We start from the raw sequence: 22,416 nt of genomic DNA on the forward strand, positions 1-22,416 counted from the left end.
AATATCAGGATCATCACAGGAAACACAGGACGGTGCATTTCAACATGAAATTGCACGTGAACTCAAGTTAACCAAGACATTGTGTGAATTATATGTGATGACATAAAAAATAAATGTCCTAAATGTGGGTCATGTAAATATATGTGTATATATATATATATATATATATATATATATGTGTGTGTGTGTGTGTGTGTGTGTGTGTGTGTGTGTGTGTGTGTGTGTGTGTATATATATATATATATATATATATATATATATATATATATATATATATATATATATATATATATATATACACACACATTTTTTTTTAAATGATTGTAATATTCACATGAAAACCATGTGATTATTTATGTGGGTCGATTGAGTGACATTTCAGTAAAAAAAAATAACCATGAAGTTTAAATAGCTTTATAGCTTTATAATTTTGAAAAGAATATATAAAGATAATATATATGAATAATAAAAGCATTAAACTTTAAATAACGGTATAAATTTAAATGCAATTTTACTTAACTCGTGGATATATACTAGCTGTTTAAGCTAATAGACCATCTTTCTGTTTCTTTGCATGTTTTCTCTGTGGCCTTTGTGGGTTTCCTCCTCTGGTTTCCTCTCTCTGCCCAAAAGCATGCTAAGTATTTGAACTGATGGTTAAGACAAATTACCCCTAGGAGTCAATGTGTGTGTGTGTGTGTGTGTGTGTGTGCGTGCGTGTGTGCGTGTGTATGTGTGTGAACTGGCAGGGAAGTGACCTAAATAATAACCATGACAATCCTGATATGGTGCACAGTGGCTTAGTGGTTAGCATGTGCGCCGCACACCTCCAGGGTTGGGTTTGATTTCTGTGTGTGTGGAGTTTGCATGTTCTCCCTGTGCTGCGGAGGTTTCCTCCCCCAGTCCAAAGACACGCACGGTAGGCTGATTGGCATGTCCAAAGTGTCTGTAGTGTATGAGTATGAGATATGTGAATGTGCCCTGCGATGGATTGGCACCCCGTCCAGGGTGTACCCCGCCTTCTGCCCGATGCTCCCTGGGATAGGCTCCAGGTTCCCAGCGTAGGATAATCAGTATAGGATGGATGGATGGACAACCTTGATAATAGTTGAAGGTATGAAGTATCTCCACCACCAATGTGTGATACAAAAGCAATACATTTACCGACCCCATTTTCAGAAACATGGTATTAGAGGATGTACTGTAGGTGCAATCATTTTGCCACTTGGAATTCATCATGTGTCCTTCCTTTTCTGTCAGGACAGGGCTCTGTGCAGTCGCACCTCGGCAAACCAAGTCTTCATGGACCTCACATTGTGCACAGGGGCATTGCCATCGATGGAAGGGAAATTGTAACGCTACAGCGTTCAAAGACATCCCAGACAATTGTGTGCTACCACAAGTTTTGTGGAAGAACCACATGTGAGTGTGACAGTCGGGTGTCCACATACTTTTGGCCATATTGTGTATATATCAACTACCTATCCATGACACACACACTACCCCGATGCCACCTTGAACCCCCCATTTTGCCATTTGCCCTCAAGTGTCCAAATACCGTATGGTCAACCCAATACACTCACTAGGTCACCCTTACCTAAAATAACTTTGACACCCCTATGTCATTATATTTATTTATTTATTTTAAAAATACGCCTCTTATTTATTCATTTATTACACTACATAGACCGGCTGAAATGGTTATGCCTGCAGTCACTCCCTCCACCCGGAAGTAGGCGGATCCGGAAGTCAGTTCCCGCAGGCGGAAGTGAAGGCCGGGGCCCATCGGCTGGACTAGAGACGTCTTGGGGCGGCGAGAAGGGAAATTCCGCTCAATCAACATTTTGAGAACCGTTTACTAAGGTAATGTAAATACGGGTTGAATTTATCGACATGAGAATGCCTGAGTGTTAAGTGTGTGTGTATAGATATATCTCTATATAAATATATCAGCGGTCATTCTGCTCGCTGGAATAAATCGCCTGTGTCATCTACCGAACGTCAGCTGGCAGATGCTAACCTGTTACGCTACCAAGTTAGCCGCCTTAGCTAGCTTGGCTAATCTTATTCTTTGAGGAAATTGTATTAGTGACAGGACTGTTTATTATCCCGTGTCTCTCTCCAGGTGGGTAATTAACCAGCTAGTTAACGTAGTTTAGTTTGTTTGTTTGTTTGTTAGCTGGTTAGCTCGCGCTGCTGTGTGCGATAGGCTTGCGGTGTGAAACTATGCTAAGAGTGCGTTAATGTTTGGTGTAAACAGACGCGCGTAGCTAATTACAGGGTTTACATTTATTCATTTATTTTTAAAAAGGGAGGAGAGGTGGAGAGAGGAGGAGGAGAAGAGAAGTGAGAGATATTCAGCTTCTGCTTTCTAAATGTTGACGTCGTTCAGGAGCCATAACTGACCGCGCTGCTGCTGTGTACCACTCCCTATAGCTCACTCTCTTATTACTGGGGTGTTTTTTTTCTTAAATCCCTGGTTAAATAAAATAAAATAAATTTTAAAAAAAAGAACAAGTCTAACTCTCTCCGGTAGTGTTTGAGTTGTTGGCCGGTCTGTGAGGCTACGGCTGAGTGCAAAAGTTTGCACCCCCTATACACAGCTCTCCTAGACTTTCTACAGTCAGGGATAAAATAACTTGGACCTTCTCTGAACATAATCCAAAATATTAGTCTTAATACTGGATATTAAATGTATACAGTAATATCTTGGCTATTCATTAATTCCTGAACTTTCCATCATCCGGGCTAATATTATTTAGAAGGCATTACTATGTGCAATTTTGGATTGAATCCATTCAACTTGAATTGAAGTTAAATCAAGTAAGGACTCAATAATATGACTGATATTATTATTATTATTATTATTATTATTATTTGTAGTAGTATTTGAGATTCACAGCACCCCTGGGCTTTGCTTTATGAATCCCACTTTGAGAACCACGGCTGTATAGTTTTACAAAGAAACATGAATGTGTGTCTGCAGACAAACGAATAATCTAAACCATAAGTGAAACCAAGAGAAAAATAGTTTGTTTTGCACAACTGGATGTTCAGAAATGTTACACTAATGATGTTTCAACGTTCACAATGTAACCTGTGATCATGAAGAAATCTTTGTGGAAACCCAATACTAAAAATCTATTTAAAAAAAAAAAAGAAAAAAAGTTGGGGTAAATTACATTTCCTTGTTTCCTTTATGTTAGAAGGGTGTCCAAACTTTTGCACTCCGCCGCACTGATGAGTACGGGGTACTGTATAGGTGGTAACGCAGGTTGTCGCTCGCTCACGGATTCGTCTTCTCTTTGGAGGACTTCTCGGACGGTGTGGATTGTTCCCGGGTGTGTTTTTGCTACAGGAAAGGAAGTGAGACCGATCGAGTCGCTCCCAGTTCCAGGCTCGAAGGTCAAATGGGTGATTGCGGCGTGCGTCAGCGTGTGCGACTTTGAGGAGTAGAAAAGGAAAGTCGAATCATGTCGTCTGTGTTTGAATCGGGCTGGCTCAGCACACTGAGTCATTTCTCGAGTGTTGCGTTTAGACCTTGCAGGCTGCTGGGAGTGCTGATGACGGCCCTGTGGCTTGATTTCTACACGCGGCCATGTGTCAGGGTCACATGCAAGAGACCCCTCCCCACCTTCTTATTCTTTTACTTAAAAAAAAAATATATATATATGTGTGTGTGTGGGTATATATGAGATCCTGTGACACGTTTTAACTCGACGATGAGCAAATTTCAAACGTTAATATGAAGCGAGAATTATTAGGAAAAGTAAATATTGATTTGTATGACTCATGCTGGCCTGCTTTTTAACCACTCTGACTGATTTATTAAGAAAATATTTGTTTATTTCATCCAGTTGCGTCATAGTGTTTCAGGATTTTCTTGTTTTTTTTTTTTAATTAATGTTTTCTAAATTTGTTTATGATACAAGAATTATTCTCAGTAATATTTTAATATATTAATGATTATTTCAATATTTTAATATATTAATGATTAATGAGTACAAGAATTAAGTTATGTATAAGCATATAGCCTTTTTAAAGGACGCATTTTTCTGTCATTTAAAACTTTCTGTAAAGATCTTCATCACTCCATGTGATGTCACGTCCGTAATTCTGCTGAGCTGTTACATATATACAAAAAGAAAGAAAGAACCCAGTTACATTATAGACGCCATTTTGATGGTCCTCTGGATGGTCATGGTCTCTCCCATGATGACTCCACCCCCACCCCAGGGCGCAAAAGCTCACGAACGTTCTGACCTTCACAGTCATCAGGTCTGGATCCGATCAAACACTTGGGGGAGATTTCTGTGCGACGTGTTACACCGCGCTCTCCGCCACCGTCTTTACTCTCCTTTAGCTGAAGGAGAGAACGGTGTTCATCATTCCAGAGACGTGTAGAAAGTATCGAAGGTGCTCTGGTGGCTCAACGCCTTATGTTCCTTTAATTTGTCACCCATCCGTATATCTGTGACGTCTCAGGAAGGTTGCATGAGTAGATCTTGCGCATGCTAAGCTCATGCAAGCGATCAGACATATCCGTAATGCTGGAGTCGAAAGCTTTATCGTGTTGTACAGCACCAGGGTGGACTTCTGGTCTTTTCTACACAATCACAGAATATTTCCAGCTGGTTTGAAATCGGATTTAATGTGGCATGTGATGCAGTATGTTTCTGTAAACTGTGCATCAGTCCAAAGCTGGACATTTTGGTTAGAGCCTCCGCCAGCACTTTATCACATCTCAGTGGTTTGCTCTGCTACGTGAAAGCGAGACACACTAGCTCGGTTTGAAATCTCTCACGTCGGCCACTCGTGCTCTGAGCGACGTAGCGTGATTTGAGTAAATAGAAGTCTCGTCGGAGTCACACGCCGCTTTTTCACATTCCCTTCATTTGGAGCTGGTCAACACGGTCTGCGAGAGGAAGTGATCAAAAATAATGCCCCGTTTCATCCGTGCAGGTCTTTCATCCGGACGTTTTTAGTGATCCTCTCAGTCATCAAGCGATAGATCTCCGTCTCGTACAGTTACGAGAGAGATCCGGTCACTCGGTTTATCGCAGAGTCGGATTCACCACCCGTCACTGATTAACTTTTATGAGCCGTTGCTCATTAAGGTGAAGGGAAATTAGCTGGTTGATGTATAAATGTGAAGCACGTGTCAGTCTTTCGCACACACTGATACAAGCAGAAATGTCCTCGTGTTAATGCGTTCAAGACATGGTGAGAATTTCTGGATTGAAGATTGGTGTGCTTGGAGATTTCTGTCCAGGCATAGTAAGCTTCTTTACCGTGATATGCAAGGGATAGAACATGACCGGGCATGCAGTTCGAGGAAAACAGTCAATGACAGGGCGGTGTAATGCGGTTCCATGTAAAGCAGAGTTACTGTTACCTCCTGGAAGTGATGCAAGTGGGTTTTATTGCTTTTCTAGCAAGGGATCATACAAGAACTACGTGTCATACTTTTTAACCATTTATCATCACGTTTAATGTTGTGGAACTTCCGCAAAACACGTTAGTTCCTGCTGTCACTTGCATTGTAGTAGCTATAAAGAGTCGTTCCCCCACCAGGGTCTTGTTTTAGACACTGACACTGGAGTCCTTCCATTGATATTCACCTAAATAATCGTCTCTTTACAGAAACATCACCATAGCAACAGTTATAAGATGTCTGTTTATGAGATAACACTCTGTTTGTTGATGTCTGTTTACTTATTTCAAAATCCATTTATTATTGGGCTTTGATTATGTGGTATGGCGTAGAAGTCCCATAGAACGAGATTGGAACGAGCGCGTTAATATAGACCCATGTTTTGAATTACAGCCGGCACTACCATCTGAGCTGACCCATCAGATTGGAGAATTCATCATCACTGCGGTATGAAGTGAATCTACACCTTCTGACCAATCAGATTGGAGAGTTTGTAGTGCTGTGGTGTAGTTTGTTGTTCACATCTTGTAACGATAAGAAGAATATCTTTTGCTTTGGTTAAAAGTGTGTGTGTGTGTGTGTTTGAATAAGCAACAGTGTTATCTGTCTATTTATATTGCAGAATGCTTCTGTAAACCCAGATAGGCAAACGTTCTTCTCTCGCAAATGCTCACACGCAATCCATTGGCAGGTTCACAGGAAACCGGGTCGATATCCAGAGAAGCATTTCCTATTTTTGTGTTCAGTAATGTCCCCTTTCCTCTTTACGATGTGAACGATAGTCTCACATTTTTGCTGCTTGGATAATGAAACCCTGTCCCAGAACAAAAAAAAGTACAAGGAAATTGAGCACAAGTTTTTCTTCTACTATAACCAGCGTTCTCTCTTTCACACTCGTGATGATACTCCAATTCCCCCCCCTCAAGTGGTATTGTAGTCAGTTTTGCTCTGAGGTCGAGGACGTTACAGGTTTAAATTTCAATAGATTCTTCATATTTTTTTTTTTTTTTTTTTTTGTATGAAGGACATATGAAGTGATAAGGAGGAATTTCATGATTCATTGGTTTGCTTCCTGAGCAAGCAGCACAGACTAATAATAATTACAGCCACCCTTCATTAGTATTGAAGCGGTTTGTTTCTCTGTTTTGTTTGCCGTATATTTTGGCAGCAAGTTAACATGGAGTGAAACCAAAATAATGGTGTTGTCTGGAAAATCTACTCGTGCACAGACAAGCTTAGAAATGCTTCTTCCAATAGCGATTCCCGTACAGCAACCATGAGATCAGCTTCTTTAAAATTTACTTCTCTTTTAAACTGAAGAAGCAGCACTTAATTGTTTATCATAGGGACGTGTACATAGCCGTAAATAGCTATAAATGGCAATCTAGGCAAGAGTAATAACTTAGGGAACATACATGTTCAGCATGTGTAAAGAACTCCGCCAGTGGATTGGACCTTAACCCAAAGACATCTTTATCCAGAGGGATTTACAAATCTGATCATGTATTTATTTATTTATTTATATTTTCTATGAATATTAAACAGTGCTTCTGTAATCGTTACTGCTTGCATTAAACACTGCCCAGACAATTCCTGTAGGAGTTAATGTGCTGTAAGAAACCCTCCACTCCCATTTATTATGATGATTGAAATGTTATATTTAGTCGTTTTATTGATTAATAGACCTGTATGATGTTCTTGAACCTGTGTGTGTGTGTTGCACCTGTTATAAATTCCGGCCATGTTTACACTAGTGCGTTTTCGTATTAAGACGCGTAACTCGTACTACGGTTACTCCTGTCGTCTACACTACTGCGGCGTTTTCGACTGTCGAGAATGGGGACTTTTGGAAACACCGGAGACCCCGTGATAGTTTAAAAACTCCGGGTTCGCGTTTCAGTGTACACGGACCAAAATGAAGGTGTGGCTCCGCCCGCGTTCGCTCCCTGATTGGGTCTTCTGGATCCCTGCGCATCCTTCCCTGATTCGTCAAGCCCCTACCATATGACCATTACGCTACCTTGATCGTATACACGACAACACGGACACTGAACCGCAAGCTTTGCTGGCTTTGTTGTCGTTCTTCGCAGCCATTGTGCAGTTAAAACCTGTATTTTATAATACTGCAGCTGCCTACATGCGCAAGAGGCGAGCTAGGATTTAGAGCAATCGGCAACAAATCTCAAATATCGAAGCGGCGTAAGCCCTACATGGAACCCCGGTTTGTTGTGCCTGCAGGTGACTAGCAACCAACTTCCTGTTTATACTTGTTTGCGCCTGCAAAGTGTGCATGAATGGTCATGTGACATGCGAGGACAGAGACCGTTGCTGAAACGCCAACGTGGACAAGGATTGTTTTCGTTTTAAAACGAAAATGCACTAGTGTAAACTGGTGGCCATAACCCTAATCCAGGTTAGTTACACACCACAATACAAGGCTTCATTGAGACCGGTTAGTTGAGTAGGTGTCCAGATAAACCCACTTGTCATTTTTGCAGAATTTTTAAACTCTGAAGGTAGTAGCTATTGATATTTAGATTTCTGACCACCGACTAGGGGAAAAAACCCCACAGGAAACGTCCCCTCAACTCGTGATCCTTACTCGGGAATGAAACGGCCTCCTCAACTCCGGATTCAGCACGTGGCGTCCGATCAACATAGCTTTCGTTCAGTCACTGTGGAGGCACATTAGCCTGTTAAATCTATAATCTATAACAATGACTACACAATTCCCTGTTCTGAGAAGGAAAATATTCATCACTGTTAGTTGGCTCGACGCTTGCAAAAGACGAACACGGAGGCGTCCATGTTTTCTTCGCCCCTCCACCAAACTTTGTAGATGGAATACACAAAGGTCAAATGCGCCAGGCTGTCTTCCCACTTTTGAAGTAAGTCAAATACCGTGTAATTTGCGATGCTCTTGCAACGACTGCGCTCATTTGCGTAAGCACACCCCCCCCAAATCGCCATATATGGTCAACCATTTCCCTTTATAAAAAGCCCAGGGGCACTGCTCGGGGCACTGATCGTTGTGGATGAATGGAGTACGTCATATGATCTAAGATCTTCTGTCTAAGAAATAAATACGATTTTTTGGGGGCTTTTATAGCCACACGTGAGCTTTCTATTGCTCCAATTACATTTAGAAAAGTTCTTCATTATTGTTATTTTTCACTGATTTATTTGAATTTAGCTATAGTTGATTGGGAAATAACAGACCTGCCTCTAATTTCTCTTTGAGATGTGCCCGTGGCTACATCCCCTATAGTAGAGATGAAATATATCTGCACTGGACAAACGAAAGTAAATATACACACGCCCTCAAGCACAAGAGGAGAAACAATACCATGCGTGCTGTTGCTCAATCAAATACCCGGTCTCTTCATCTCTCTGTTTCACTGTGACTTGATAGTCTGCTTTGGCAGACTGGTTCCTTCCTGTTTTGAGTCATTTTGTGCTAGTGTGTCCTGGAGTCGTGTTAGAATAACCTGTGGAGGAAATCTGTGTATTCGCCTCAGTTTCCTCCAATTTGCTGCTCATTATAGGGGCTTTTGTACCAATTAACACTAAGATCTGCATTATCATACGTCAGAGACAGTATGGTTGTTGCCACAAGTCATTTTCTATAGTGCCGTTTTTTGAGGCTGTAGTGAGGACTCCATACCTAACAGGAAGGCCAAGACGAAACAAGTAGCTTAAATGACGGATGACACACAGGAAACAGGACAGAAACTACACTGTCAGGGTCTTCACCATTGTTTTACAGAACGCTTAAATATGAAATTATTCAAAGGAAATTTTGTTATTTTTATTTCACATTGTTTTTTAACCATTACCCTCACCATATTTGTGAAAGAAAGCTGGCAACACTTTAGACTTTTGACTATAAAAGTACAATATTTATTTAAACAATTAACATGTTTGGGATTCAGTGAAAACGTATGTGGATTACCATAACTTGTACGTGTAGGAAGAATAAAGGTGTTGAATCACATCTATTCATTCAGCGGACGCTTTTATCCGAAGCGACTTACAAATGAGGATATACAAGCAAAGCGATAGATCAAGCGGAGAACAATACAAGTAGTGCTGCTGTACGAGATCTTTAATCGAGTTCTAGAGAAGCAAAGTGCACAGAGTAGAGGTGGAAGAGCCAGAGATTTGTTTTGTTTTAAATAATATGGGGTTGGCGTTTTAGGGGTTAGTTTAGTAAGTGCTCACGGAAGAGGTGGGTCTTTAGCTGTTTTTTGAAGATGGTGAGAGATTCTGTGGTCTGGATTGAGGTCGGAAGTTCATTCCACCACTGAGGGACGGTTAGTGTGAAGGTTCTGGAAAGGGACCTTGAGCCACTCTGAGTAAGCACTACTAAGCGTCGGTCGTTAACCGATCTCAGATTGCGTGAGGGAACGTAAGCCTTCAGGAGAGAGTTGAGGTAGGAGGGTGCTGTTCCAGACAAGGTCTTGTAGGTGAGCATCAAGGCGTTGAATTTGATTCGGGCGGCTACAGGAAGCCAGTGGAGGGAGATGAAGAGGGGTGTGATGTGGGTTCTTTTGTGCTGGTTGAAGACGAGGCGTGCTGCTGCATTCTGAATCATCTGAAGGGGTTTGATGGAGCTGGCTGGGAGACCCGAGAGTAGTGCGGTGCAGTAGTCCAGTTTTGATATGACAAGAGCCTGGGCTAGTATCTGTGTGGCCTGTTCGGTGAGAGAGGGTCTGATTCTCTTGATGTTGTACAGGATGAACCTTCAGGATCTTGCACTTGTGGCAATGTGGTCTGTAAAGGTCAAGCCGTCATCAAAAACTCACTCCAAGGTTCCTGGCTGTCCTGGTTGGCTTGAGTGTGGTTGTACGGTGAGGTTGTGGTCGATTGAGGAGCAGGCTGGGATGACGAGAAGCTCAGTTTTTGCCAAGTTGAGCTTAAAGTGGTGTTCCCTCATCTAGTCCGAGATGTCCGACAGGCAAACAGAGGACATAAAGGAGACCGACATTTCAACGTCTTTCTTCTTTTGAAGCCGTCAGCACCTGTTTACATAATAACCCTATGGAGTAGACGTGATTTCAAGAACGCCCCGAGTTTCTTTTGGAACACTCAACTGCATTTTGGAATTTTGTTTGTCTTTTTTATATATATATATATATATATATATATATTATTTTGATCAGGAAAAAAAGGTGTTGCATATGAACACAGCCTCTACCTTTAGCTACCAAGCCACTTTAGATACTAACATCAGTTCATGGTATCGTTATATGAAGTCACACAACTAGCTTCACCGGCTAACGTAACTTAATCCGATAGCAAAATACGCCTCATTAGTTATCTTTTCTCTATCTGCTATCCCTGTTGTTAACCTTCACGAGAATTACTCCCTAATAAAAACAGTTTATTCTTCATTTATTCTAAGCCTTTCTATGAACTGTCGTTTTCGTTGCCCGTCATTTTTGCCATGTAAACAAGCATTGTTTTTCATTGTTCTCGCTAGGTGCAGGTCATTTTCATCACTGCCACCTCTTGAAAAGTGTACTATGACCCAAGTGATCTCAAAGTCGATATTCTAACAATGTATTAGTCTTTACGAACGTTTCTCGGTTCTTTGGTGTTACTTTCACCTCTCACGGTGTTCTCTCACATCCAGTTTTTACTTTGTCCACGCAGTCACGCGTACACTACAGCAACCACGTTTCAATGAGAATAAACACGAGTAATAAAGTAAACGTTTTCTGGCCGTGCGCAGACTTCCTTTCCAAACCCGCTTTTTTCCCCTCGGGATGGTAAACGAGGTCCGACGCGAACTCTCAAATGAGTTACTGATAAACTGTATATCTGGCTTCAGACCGATGACCCCGGTGTGCCCCTGCATTGCCGCTGTACTCCCAAGGTATTCTTATCATTCAGCTGGTTTCTGCTTCGTGTGAACACCGCAGGTTAGTTCCGTGTGTGACTCAAATAAGGACGACACTGGCTCAGGGAAGAAAAAAAAACCCAACAACCCAGGCGTGGTTTTACTACTTTATGTAAGGTAGAACACGACACACTTTCAGTTTTGTATGAAATGCTACCCTTAAAGGAAATGACTCCTATTGTGGGATTTATTGATTTTTTTTTGGCGGAAATCCTTCTTTTGAAGTTTTGGCGTGGTTAAGGAAGCTTCGAAGTTGTTTATATGTTCCTATGAAGAGTTCTGAATGACTGTTTGTTTTTTTTCTTTCTTTCTTTTTTTCTGATTGTAACGATATGTTCTGTCTGTGGATTTTCTAGGTTTTCTCCACCTGTGACTGCTCCATCTGTGACTCCCTCCATCCGTCGTTTAGCCTGGTCTCGATCCTGGTGTCCTCTGCTCCCCCTCTCGTCCTCTGTGTCCTTGCTGATCTCCAGTCCCGGCGTTAGCCCAGCCTGCTCTCCTCTAGTGCTGGCATGGCGGGGCGAGGAGGAACGACGCGGACCAACGGCACCACCGCCGCCGCCGCCAACAAGATCTGCCAGTTCAAGCTGGTGCTGCTGGGAGAGTCGGCCGTTGGCAAGTCCAGCCTGGTACTGCGCTTCGTCAAGGGCCAGTTCCACGAGTACCAGGAGAGCACCATTGGAGGTGTGTGTGTGTGTGGAGTTTTACGAGTTTTTCTTTTTAAAGAAAATAATTTATGTAGGAGATGAAGCAGTACTGTTATGATTAATTAAAAAACAAAATCATGATTTTGTTTTAAAGTTCTCTCATTTGCAGCATAGGTTTTTTTCCACAACCATTTTTTTTTTTTAAATTAAGGGTGCCAATAATTTTGAAGTTGAGTCAGTGCGTTTATATATTTACTTGTATCTTGACGTACGTGACATTTCTACGGTCTTTGCGTGTGCAGTTAAATATTCCTTTATGATGCTGAAGTGGATATTTCTCAGCGTTAGATAGTAAATGTCCAGAGTGGGAGAGAGAAACCACTCTAATGGCAGACCCTGTGTGTCATGTGACTTTAATCGAGGTGTTTTTTTTATTCCTTAGTGCGGTTAGAGACTTGTACTTGAAGACTCGGCACATCTCAGCAAAGTCCTTCCTCACGATAACGCCCACGCTGTGATTAAATGTCTTAAAGGGTAAATGTGTGTCTGAACTGCGGGCTGTGATGTCATTAGAAAGGTGAGCTTGCACTTTCCATGCGAGCGAGCTGACGGGAAGTCGCGGCGCCCCGTGCACGAAGCAGAGGAAGCAGCATGATTGTGGAATTTCCTGGATTTTCTGGTTTGTGTGCGTGTGCGCGTTTTGTACTTTTTCTCCAGAGTGAAACTGTCTGCGGTTCTCAGCGACCGCGCGCTTAAAAAGAAAAAAAAAGTGTGAAAGAGACGCTTTAGTAAAAGCACAGGCTTTTGGTGAGATGAAGAATTGTTCGCAGAAGCAGAAAGAAGTTCTCCGTCTTGTTCCACACAGGATGCCACGCGCTTCCATCAGCCGCGGTGTTCGGATCCGGGTCAGCACTTTCTCTCTTCCCGGTTTTATTTTCGCACTTTTTCTGTCCAGCGGCAGGTCAGAGGTCACAGAGCTGGGTGTGCTAGTCACCTACTGTACAGTCATGTGAGCAGCCTTGCTGACTCGGCACAAGTCCTAACTTCTGTGGGGTTTTTTTTTCTTTCCCTTTTTCTGGATTTTCTCCTTGTCTTCTTCTCATTAGATGAGTGGTGATGTTTTTATAAGACATCCCTAGTGCCACTGTTTCAGTGAACAGAAATCATATCTTAAAGGAAATCTTGCGCTTACTTTACTGTCTGGGATCTTTTCGATTATTCCAAAACGTTTTATTTTTCATTGTTCGGCAGATCAATTAAAATAGCTTTTTTTTTTTTTTGCAACCGATAGGCCGAATTGACCGACTGTTATTTTGTTATTAAATAACGTTCACACTGTACGATTTTGGCCACGATTCAGTCGTCTGAGACAAATTTAGAGAATCCTAAGATAACTATAATCCCGGGCCAAAAATCCGTAGTCTTCGATCGCTAGTTTGACGTGTTTCCCGACATAAATTTTTTCCTCCTGATTAAATTCTGGCCGTGTCGGAAGATTTGAGGCACAGTCCTGTAGTGTTGCTTGTCCTAGTCCGTACGTGTCTTCTTGTGCGTGTGTTTTTCACGTCTTGACGGTCGTACAGTCCGACATTAACGACAGCGGGGATCGTGTTCGTACAATCTGACAAGTAACTGTCGCGAAGGACTATTAAAAAAATCAGTGTGCGCCTGGATTAAGGCGGCCACAGTGGTTTAGTGGTTAGCAGGTTTGCCTCGCACTTCCAGGGTTGGGGATTCGATTTCTGCCTCAGCCTTGCGTGCGCAGAGTTGCATGTTCTCCCTGTGCTTCGGGGGTTTCCTCCAGATACTCTGGTTTCCTCCCCGAGTCTAGAGACATGCCTTGTAGGTTGATCGGCATCTCTAAATTGTCCGTGTTGTGTGTGTGTGTGTGCGCCCTGCGATGGGCTTGCACCTCATCTTGTGCCCCGAGTCCCCTGGGATAAGGTGGTTTAGTTGGGATAACACTGGTTTTATTTAGCATGGTCATTATCTTCATTACCATAATTCCAAGTCCGTCATCTATTTCTTCCTGTCTGTCGTCCTCACAGCCGCATTCCTCACACAGACAGTCTGCCTGGATGATACAACAGTAAAGTTTGAGATTTGGGACACAGCCGGACAAGAGAGATACCACAGTCTGGCACCAATGTACTACAGAGGAGCCCAGGCTGCCATCGTAGTCTACGACATCACTAACACAGTAAGAGCGTGCACACACACACACACGCACACATCATTATCATCATGTTTATGGACAGACTAACACTCAAACTCAAGGATGTAGTGCTCAAATCCCCAACATGGACTTAAAGGAGGGTACGAGCGGAGCTGTTGGTATAATCGTATAAGGTTTATTTGAACCATGCAGGTCAGTGCGAGACATGAGGTTTATTTATTCATGACTATCTCAATGATCTCAATGTAAGTACTCACACCACAGAGGCTTTCCGTCTCCTCCGCTGAACATAACATTTTTACGTTATCTTGTTATCTTCGAAAGACACGAGGCCTTCGCCGACGCTCCTTCACTACGAACTGGGACACAAGCTCACAAGACAGATTTATCAGTGTTACCAAAACACAAAAACGCTACTCAAACTTGCAGCACTTTATCTTTGAGCAGTTCATTCTGCTAATAATTCAATCATCAGTTTAACCATCCCACCTCCTCCCAGGACGTTATTTAAGACTTGAATAGGAAGCGCCTCGAAACAATCTGCCTTATTCGGTGTGTTGACGTCATTTCCACTGAAGCAGGAAGTCGAGATATATAATCTCTATCTCTCTCTCTCTCTCTCTCTCTCTCTCTCTCTCTCTCTCTCTCTCTCTCTCTCTCTCTCTCATATATATAATGTGTGTGTGTATATGTCACAATCGAGTGGCTCCTCCCCCTTTTAAAATGGGCAATAGTCATAGCCAGTATTGTTTATTTACCTCACAGCCTAGGGCTAAGCTGTATTCGACAGTTAGAAGCGTGGAAAAAACGCCCGTCACAAAGCCGTGAGAAGCCAAAGCGCAGAACGGCATCATCAGAATTGTTGATCCGTATCAGTGGTAGAGAGAGATTGTACGTTTTGAATGCACGTATCTTCTAAATGTGAATTTTTTTCATTGTTTTGGAGCACACTAGCTTATAGATAACCTTAAGGCAGGTATATTCATACTAAAAGACACACAACTTTTTATTCCAGGACTGGGATAAGAGAATGAGATGACTTCAGACTAGTCTCTCACTTTACAGCACAGGTTGTAATGAAACATTCTTCACTTTAGTGTCAGATCTTCCAGTGGGACGTTAGAGGTCGTTGCACTGCCTTTTAATTATTAAGAGTATATTGGCCTTGCGCGCGCACACAATACGCTATACACTTTTGCTCAACAGACTATTGTGTAAGAAGCTCAGCTGACTGACTGCTGAGGTCAGTTATTCCACATGGTGTTATTGACGGACCTTTGCTCGGTAAAGCTTACTATTATTTTAAAGCGTAGTATTTTAGTGTATTAAATTTGCCTGGTTACAATAGTATGCATGACAGAAGATTTCTTGCTGAAAGCCTATATTCATACATGTGTTAAAAATATATATATATATTGCTAATTAGCGTGTCGAATTCCAGGAGACTTTCACCCGAGCAAAGAACTGGGTAAAGGAGCTCCAGAGACAGGCCAGCCCCAACATAGTCATCGCTCTGGCTGGGAACAAAGCCGACCTTGCTAACAAGAGGGCTGTGGATTTCCAGGTATGTGCATGTCTGCATTTTCTGGACAAAGGGAGCCATGATGATGATGATGATGATGATGGTATGCTCAAGCATGTTTCTGACTTCCACACACGTCTTCTCAGGAAGCACAGGCGTACGCAGACGACAACAGCCTGCTGTTCATGGAGACATCCGCTAAGACCGCCATGAATGTCAACGAGATCTTCATGGCCATCGGTAAGCAGCAGCTGTCGCAACTTGCAAGTGGTGCTTCCGTCCACGTTTTTATGTGGATCCAGAACATATAAAAACGACAAAGTAGAGTTGGTTTATCAAGTAAAAAGATGATAAAGTAAGGGGGATGGATACAGATTTTCATTATAAATCATAAGCAAGATTGAAGTGCTTATCTGCGATGTCTATCTTTTTTTGTATGTATATATATATATATATATATATATATATATATATATATAAAATATACACACACTCTCTCTCTCTCTCTCTCTCTCTCTCTCTCTCTCTCTCTCTCTCTCTCACTCACTCACTCACTCACTACCGGTCAAAAGTTTGCACACTCATTCATTTATTTTTATTTTTTTCCTCCACATTTTAGAATAATAATAATAATAATAATAAAGTCATCAAAACTCTGGAGTAACACAAAAGGAACTAGGGGAATTGTGCTGTGATAAAAAATCCAAAATAAATCAAAATAATTTAATATTTTATCATCTTCAAAGTCTTTTTGCCTAGAATTTCCAGAAATGTATTCTTGGTGTTTTCTCGACTGATTTCTTGAGGAATTTCCCTGAGATGCTTTTTAAACAGTATTAAAGGAGTTCCCACCGACGCTGGACACTTATCGAGTGCTTTTCGGAATATTTCGCTCCGAGTCGCCCGTTTAAAATAATTTTTTTGTAAATAAAATGCTAGTTTTCTAACGAAAGAAATGAATATGTCGGCACGGTTATATTTTTGTCTACACCGATTTCACACATTCAATCACACACCTTCAGATCAAAAGCTTTTAAAGATCATGAGAAACATTTCAGTCAAGTGTCTACAAACTTTTGACCGGTTGTGTGTATATAGCGGTCTCTGAAAACTCTTTCCTTTCTGACGTACTGTGTCTAGCCCCGCAGCTCTGGTCTTCAGCTAAATAATTTACATAACTGCTCCAGACGCCGAGCTGGTTGCTGTTTATAAACCCAGAGTTTATAAGTGCGGTTTTTCTGGCTCGCTCATTAGGGACAAATTTAATTCTATATCCGAGCGCTCTAACGCTGCTTTGTGACTGTGTCCGTTGTTAAAAGAGCTATATAACCGACTCGAATTATATTGAAGAAATGACGTTTTATTCAGTTCCATTGGGAATGTTGCCGGTGTGGTAATTATTCTTATTTTCTAGTTGACGTTTCATAAATTAATTTGAATGGAAACATGCTCGCTATTTAAATTTTATTTTATTTTATTTTTTTTTTTACAGCACGTAAAAAAAAAACCTACACTTTCATTCATATGCAGTCTCGTGCTGTGTCCCGATTCGCCTACTATCCGTCCTAAACATTATCCGAGATTAGAATCGGTATCCCGAATCGTGGCGTACCCGGATGGTCTACCAAATGATAACGCGTACAAATTATATAATAAAAAATGAATGGAGAAAAGCTGAAATGCATCGAGGAGTGTGTGTACTCTAAAGTACATGCTTTTTTTTCCTTCACAAAGAGTGCGTACTTTTTAGTGCGTAGTATAATTAGGCGAATTGGGACGCAGGATCGGACTTACTAACCGTTCTTGCTTTGTTTTCTCTTATTTTGCACGTTTGTTTTTTTTTCTTTAACAGCTAAGAAGCTTCCGAAGAATGAGCTACAGGGAGGACCAGGTCCTGGGGCACGGGCTCGGGGCGGAGTCGACCTGCAGGAGGCGGCACCTCAGGGCAGATCCGGCCAGTGCTGCGGAGGAGGAAACTAACCGTCCGTCCAGTCATGTGGAGACCGTGGCCGAGGATCAACACAGACCCATTATCAACCAACTCATAGTCTGACAGTTATGTCTATTCACAGCCCAAGTGGAAAATCTAGTCGGTTAGACTGTGGCGTCCATCAGATTCTGCTTCTGAACTGACCAAAGGGGCCGTTCACAGTTCACTTGTAAATATTTTGACCAATTATCCCTCCTACTCCTACCCCTAGGCAGAGCCACGACCACCTCTTTAACAGCTGTATTTAAGAAGCAGCCACCTGTCAAAAAGAAAAATAAAGATAAATTTGGGGAATAAGGAGGGAAACTGATCAATTCTGTCGCACTTAACCAGAGCTGTGAGGTTCTTGTTCTAGTCTGTATTCACACACACGTGCGCGCGCACACACACACCAAATAAATAAATAATCAACACTGCAGCTGGAGGGAAAACAGGCTTCCTTCTACTTTATATCCTCAACCTCTCTCTCTCTATCTCTCTCTCTCTCTATCTCTCTCTCCCCTCAGTGCGTTCTGAACTTTCACCTCCTCTCTCCGTCTCTGGGCACAGCACCTAACAAGTATTGAATTCTTCTTTCCTTCCTGATCTTCTAATTTCCAGTGAGAGGAGAAAGACACATGGGAGTGAGAGGATGTTTTCCCTTCAAGTGCAGCATTTCTGTAGATTCTGTATTATTCTTGGTTATCATTATTATTATTATTATTATTATTATTGTAATTATGAATACCACTACTCCAGGTCTAATGAATATAAACGATAGATTAGTTCCCCCTAAAAATCATTACCGTAGGAGATCTTGAACTGTGAATGCGTAACGCATTAACAGCTATAACACCAGTGTCTTTAAGCATTAATGAAATGTGATTTATCAAATCGTTCAATCAATCGTTCAAGCTGGTGTTTAAACTCGAATAACGCAAGGCAAGGTTCGCTTCATCTGACCAAAATCATGTGTGTGTATAGAAAAAAAAACAAACAAACAAACAAAAAAAACCTGTTGCTGTATTTGTACTTTGTATTTTCTTTCTCTTTTTTTTTTCTTCTCCTGAAAAAGCATATCCAATCATTATCCATCGTCAATACAATACCTTCCCAAAACAGATCAATCATCCATATATTTTTTTTTTTCCTCTTTTCTTTTCGGTGAAATGATTTTTGTAACTAAGTTGTCTCTGAGTGCACTGGCTGTTTGACTGTCTTATGAATTTTTTTTTTTTTTGGGGGGGGGGTATTTTTCCATTCTTCTTAAGGTAAACTGATATTTTTCATCTTGCAAGTTAGCACAACAGATCAGAACCGCTGCACTGGCCCCAGTTTGAAAGGGTTGGACAAATGTTTTGTGGTCTTCCATGGATGGGGGATGCAAACAACAATCTTCTACGTGTAATTTTACCAATAAAAATGGGGAAGGTATATATTTTTTGTGGTTTGTCTGGTTTTGTTATAGTAGCACATGTATTCTGCTTTGCAACCAGTCAGCTCCTGCCTTTTTCACCTAATTATATGTGGAAGATTGTGCTGCTTTGTAGTAATATCTATTGTTAAAAGTGCTATACAGTGCCCTATACTAATATTCGCACCCTTTTGTAAATATTAGCAAAGAAGGCTATGAAAAAATTGACATCATGGATTACATAGATCTCAAATAATTAAACACAACACAGGTTTATCCAAAAACTTTGCTTGTATATAGGTGTGCAACAGTTATTGGTACCCTATGATCATATGAGAAAAAATGTGAAGTATATTCCCATTGAGAGATTATATTTATATATATATATATATAAAATTTTCAATATACCTGGGTGACTAGGAACAGGAAATTGTTCAACCATGACTTCCTGTTTCACAGAGGTATGAATATTAGGTAACACATAGGCCAAATTCCCTTATAGTCATTTATAGCAATGGGTTAGACCAAGGGATATAGCTGTGATGTGCGGCAAAAGGTTGTTGAGCTTCACAAAATGGGAAGTGGCTATAAGAAAATAGCACAAGCATCGAAAATCCCATTTCCACCATCAGGGCAATAATTAAGAAGTTCCAGTCAACTGGAAATGTTATGAATCAGCCTGGAATTGGACGTGTGTCTGTATTGTCTCAGCGCACTGTGAAGAGGATGGTTCGAGAGGCCAAAAATCTCCAAGGATCACAGCTGCAGAATTGTAGAAGTTAGTTGTGTCTTGGGGTCAGAAAGTCTCCAAAACTACAATCTGAAGTCACCTACATCACCACAAGCTGTTTGGAAGGGTTTCAAGAAAAAAGCCTCTACTCTCATCCAATAACAAACTCGAGCGTCTTCAGTTTGCGAGACTCTACTGGAACTTCAAATGGGGTCGGGTTCTGTGGTCAGATGAAACCAAAATAGAGCTTTTTGGTAATAAACACCAGAGGTGGGTTTGGTGCACACAGAGAGGTAGCCATATGGAAAAGTACCTCATGCCCATGGTTAAATATGGTGCTGGCTCTTTAATGTTTTAGGACTGTTTTTCTGCCAGAGGACCTGGACATTTTGTTAGGATACATGGCATCATGGACTGTATCAAATACCAACAGATATTAAATGAAAACCTGACTGTCTCTGCCAGAAAGCTTAAAATGGGCCGTGGTTGGATCTTCCAGCAGGACAATGATCCAAAACATACATCAAAATCAACACAAAAATGATTTACTGACCACAAAATCAAGATCCTGCCATGGCCATCCCAGACCCCTGACCTGAACCCCATAGAACACCTGTGGGGTGAACTGAAGAGGAGAGTCCACCAGCGTAGACCTCGACATTTGAAGGATCTGGAGAGATTCTGTATGGAGGAACGGTCTCAGATCCCTTGCCATGTATTCTCCAACCTCATCAGGCGTTATAGAAGAAGACTCAGAGCTGTTACCTTGGCAAAGGGAGGTAGCACAAAGTATTGACTGAAAGCTTTCCAATAATTGATGCACACCTAGATTTAACAAAGATTTTTAAAAAATAAACCTGTGTTGTGTTTGCAATTGTTTGATATCCGTGAGAGCAGAGTATTTTTGTAAAAAAAAAAAAAAAAATTGATCAAAAGCTTAAACAATAAAGACAATTTTTTCACAGCCTTCTTTACTCATATTTACCAAGGGTGCCAATATTAGTGGAGGGCACTGTGTACCTATAACATTCATTTGAGTGAACTGTACAGTTCTGAAATTGAAAAGCAGAAGTTGTCCTGTTTTTGAGGAAGCAGAACACTGAGTGAAATGTGCTCTCTGATGTATTGAGTCATAAAATCCTGATCAGTGTAATCCCACACTGCCTTCCAGTGGAGCGCATGTAGTTCACAGCTGTAGTGGCAGCTTTTACTAGTAGTAGACTAACTGTAGTTTAAAGTTACAATTAAAAAACAACAACAAAACAATCTGCAGCAGAGATTTATTTTAGACACGATTCACCTACTCAGATATTAGGCAAATATGCTCCATCACGTTTATTTATTGGCGCTATTAGAACTTTTTATTCCCAACCAGACACCCCAAACTTTTGCTAAAGTTCCAGTTATATACTTTTTTGATACCTTTTTATTTATTTATTTATTTTACAGTTTCCAATCCTTTTTAGAGGCACTACAATCAAACAAAACGAAATGGAAAATGTAATAAAGTGAAGACCGCCATTTAAAAAGCATGTATCATCAAATTTACATTTAAATGGCATTTAGCAGACACCCTTATCCAGAGCGACTTACATTTATCTCATTTATACAACTAAGCAGTTGAGGGTTAAGGGTCTTACCCAAGGGCCGAACAGTGGTAGCTTGGCAGTGCTGGGGCTTGAATTCCTGACCTTCTGATTAGTAACCCAGAGCCTTTAACCACTGAGCCACCAAATATTTCCCAATACATTTGTGTATTGTCTCAACACCTGACCATCACATCCACATGTGCATGTTGAATATCTCGTGCCTGATTTGCTGTTATAATAACCTCCACTCTTTTGGGAAGGCTTTCCACTGGATTCTGGAGGGATTTGTGTTCATTCAGCTACAAGAGCATTAGTGAGCTCAGTCAATGTATGGTTGAAATGCCTACATTAGAGGTGACACGATCTGCATCTGTATATTTGAGTTTAACCCAAACGCCTGTATTAAATTAATCCCTATCAGTATCCCCACCCAAAACACTTGGAAAAACAAACAAACCCAGAGTTAAAAACGTCGGCAATATCAGCATGGCGCTTACAATTCCTCAACCTCCACTACATCACTCCAGGTCAAAACTGCTTTAAACTAGGGATGTGCATGACTTTTTTTTTTTTTTTTTTTTAAATCTCACTTGGGGTTGGAAACTGGAGTACTCGGAGGAAACTCCCGAAGCACGGGGAGAACATGCGAACTCCACGCACACAGGGAGGGCGGAGGCGGGATTCGAACCCCCAACCCTGGAGGTGCTGTCGTGGAAGTAAATCTTTCCAGCATTCACCTTTTCTTTCTAGAAACAAACCAATCTCCATTGCCTTAATTAATTATTCATATCTATATAGTACCTTACATTTGTGGCGCATGTGTTGTCAGTTGGATTTTCTTAAATGTTTTAATGGGACATGGTCATTTTTTGCAGCACATGTAGCCTTGCATTGAATTTTCTGAAAGGTTTCATCAGGACAGGGTTTTTACTTTGTCCCAAAATTCACCCTTATACCTGGCTTTAGTCCCAGCCTGGTACACGTCCTCCTGGAAGTCTTACCTGTTATTTTGACACTGGATTGCAAGCTTAAG

The 22,416-nt window shown here is 41.3% G+C and overlaps 1 protein-coding gene across 1 annotated transcript; it reads left to right on the top strand.

The window, feature by feature from the left end:
* Positions 1–1,775: 1,775 nt before the first annotated feature.
* Positions 1,776–18,875, top strand: rab5c (RAB5C, member RAS oncogene family; the record flags this gene model as incomplete). Its single annotated transcript, NM_001329319.1, is given in 6 exon segments — positions 1,776–1,863; positions 11,693–12,020; positions 14,032–14,183; positions 15,601–15,723; positions 15,828–15,921; positions 17,534–18,875. Coding segments are annotated over 5 exon segments (669 nt in total). The 3' UTR covers positions 17,662–18,875.
* Positions 18,876–22,416: the final 3,541 nt, after the last annotated feature.

Source organism: Ictalurus punctatus, chromosome 2 (genome assembly GCF_001660625.3).
Source record: "Ictalurus punctatus breed USDA103 chromosome 2, Coco_2.0, whole genome shotgun sequence".
In the NCBI taxonomy this organism is placed as follows: domain Eukaryota; kingdom Metazoa; phylum Chordata; class Actinopteri; order Siluriformes; family Ictaluridae; genus Ictalurus; species Ictalurus punctatus.